The sequence below is a fragment of the Phacochoerus africanus genome, chromosome 7 (genome assembly GCF_016906955.1).
Source record: "Phacochoerus africanus isolate WHEZ1 chromosome 7, ROS_Pafr_v1, whole genome shotgun sequence".
Classification (NCBI taxonomy): domain Eukaryota; kingdom Metazoa; phylum Chordata; class Mammalia; order Artiodactyla; family Suidae; genus Phacochoerus; species Phacochoerus africanus.
Genome location: NC_062550.1, coordinates 22,698,416 through 22,701,037, shown reverse-complemented (window position 1 = coordinate 22,701,037; position 2,622 = coordinate 22,698,416). Strand labels below are relative to the sequence as shown.

The 2,622-nt window shown below is 33.7% G+C and overlaps 1 protein-coding gene across 1 annotated transcript; it reads right to left on the bottom strand.

Annotated features, from left to right (window-relative positions):
- Positions 1-832: 832 nt before the first annotated feature.
- LOC125131682 (olfactory receptor 6C74-like) lies at positions 833-1,768 on the bottom strand. Its single transcript, XM_047788452.1, has one exon. It carries the CDS (start codon positions 1,766-1,768, stop codon positions 833-835), a length of 936 nt encoding a protein of 311 aa, XP_047644408.1.
- Positions 1,769-2,622: the final 854 nt, after the last annotated feature.

Below are 2,622 nucleotides of genomic sequence, written 5' to 3'. Positions count from 1 at the left end.
AATCAATAAGAAATGTTACGTTTCATCCAGCATTTTATACTTTTATCCAAAAATAGATTAACTGCTTATTATTATATTATTAGTTATATAATTTGTGTTATCATGTAGAATCTAAGAAACATAGTTCCAATATGACTAAGGAAGAGCTGGTAAAGTATCAAATATGATCTCTCTAGGCTGCATTTTACTCTTAATCAAAGTTACCTAGATTTAGTATGCACATGTGATTCAATATTATTTACCTATATAGAACAACTGCAAACTGCAATATAATATACTGTATGATTTTTATTACACTAGCATAGGGTGTTTTTTAAAATTCTCAATGATATTAATATTTTAATCTCAACTTCTCACTTTTAATATCTTTAAAAAAATAGAAAATGTGTATCAGGATATAAAGCCAGGGAAAAACAAAATCTCAAAGAAGCCACATTATATAACTGTTTTGAACTTATTAGGATTTTATAGAAAATCAAATCTAGGAACAAAATAAACTACATAAATATAGAAATAATTTACAGTTTCCATGAAATGATACACAAAGTTGATTAAAATAACCTTTCAAATATTTGCTATTTTTAAATGAAAAAAAGGGAAATAAAGCAGTCATATTTGAGAATGTTTATAATGGAACCAAAAAGGAAAGTTTCGGTATTTTGAAAGGGAAGACATTACTGTGAAACAACACCTAATATAAGTACCACGACACTTCACAAAGAAGTGAAAAGACAAATATTAGATGTGCAATAAGAAAATTGGAACCCAATCCAGGGACTTCCTTTGCCATTGCCCTGAGTTACTAATTTTTCTGGTATACTTCCTTACGACTTCACTTGAATAAAGACAGAACTCTTTGCAGCAAGTTCTTAAATGCCTGCTTCACCTGCCGGTTCCTTAGAGTATAAATAAAAGGGTTCAAAAGTGGGGCAACGGAGGTATTGAGAATGGCAACTCCCTTCACTAAGGATATCCTCTGTTTGACCGAGGGTTTAATGTACATAAAAATGCAGCTGCCATATGAGAGGGAGATGACAATCATGTGGGAAGAACAAGTAGAAAAGGCCTTTTTTCTCTGGTTGGCAGAAGGAATTTTCAAAATTGTCAGGGCAATATATGTGTATGATAGAATCACTAACACCAAAGTGATCAGGAGAGTCACCAAAGCTAAGACGAAACTCATCATTTCTAATAAATGTGTATCTGTGCAAGAGATTTGCAGGAGAGGAGCAGTGTCACAGTAGAAATGATCAATGATATTGGAGTCACAGAAATCCAGGCCTAAGCCTAAAATGAGCCCTGGGAAAATGATGAGGAAACCAGCCATCCAAGAGCTAAGGACTAGCTGGGTACAGATTTTGTTGCTCATGATGGTAGTATAGCGCAGGGGCTTACAGATGGCAACATAACGATCATAGGACATGGCAGCCAGGAGATAAAATTCAGATGCACCAAGAAGGAAGGCAAAAAATAACTGAGCTGCACAACAGTTATAGGAAATGGTTCTGTCACCAGTTGCCATGCTAACAAGCAATTTTGGGATACAGACTGTTGTATAAGAAATTTCTAAGAAGGAAAAATTTCGAAGAAAGAAATACATAGGGGTCTTGAGATGAGAATCCAGCAAAGTGAGGGTAATGATGGTCAAGTTGCCTGTGATGCTTAGCAAGTAGGTGAGAAGCAGGAAGATAAACAGCACGATCTTCAATTTGGGGTCCTCTGTCAATCCTACTAAGATAAACACTGTCACTGCTGTATGGTTTTCCATTGTTGCCTTCTGATCTGCTTTTGCTCTGGTAAAAATGGTGAGAAAAAATATAAAATTACAGGTAAAATATGAAGATAGCAACATAAAATATGAGTAATTACTAGAGGGGTATTTTTTGGATATATATATTGTAAGATTAACTCTTGCAAAAGCTGTTACTTTCCTTTTGAGAAAAAGCAAATATTTTCTACAAGTCTGATGAAATAAAAGAATATCTTATATGCCACCTTGATATTCTGATTTAGTTATATTTATGATAATGAAGCAAAGAGCTGATCATGTATATGAAAAATGACTTTCTTCATTCTTCCATACGCAAAGGCTGAAATGTCATACTACTTACACTCATGACTGATGACTATATAAATATTATTACCTCAAGGAGTTGACAGTAAGGGCAATAGAGAAGCGAATGGTATATAAATGTTTGTGATGGTTGAAAACAGAAATCCAGCTCTAGGCTTAAGATACAAAATGGAAGTAATTCAGAATAATTATATCCATACCTCTTCAGTTGTTTAGCCTTTTGCCACATCTACTCAACTAAATCTCTTTGTCTTAGTCCTTTCTGATTTTCTATTTCTATAAATCAATGTCATGCATTTTGTCCCTATTTCTATCTCTTCACTTTTGCTGTCACTCCTCTCTTTTACCACCTTCTATTCTGATTAATATTAAACTTATCTGAGCACAATCTGATTGAACAAAACTGAACAGATTTGATGAAAATTGGAAGAGAATAATAAAGTGAAATGCAAAATAAGTGAACAGTGTTCAGAGAGAGGGAAAAATGGAATTGAGAAGAAGAGAAGGCAGACAAAAAAAAGTAGAAGAGAGGTAAGATAGTAAGGGAA

Coding starts and splice junctions, on each gene's coding strand:
- LOC125131682 (XM_047788452.1), bottom strand. CDS start 1,768: ATGGAAAACCATACAGCAGTGACAGTGTTTATCTTAGTAGGATTGACA.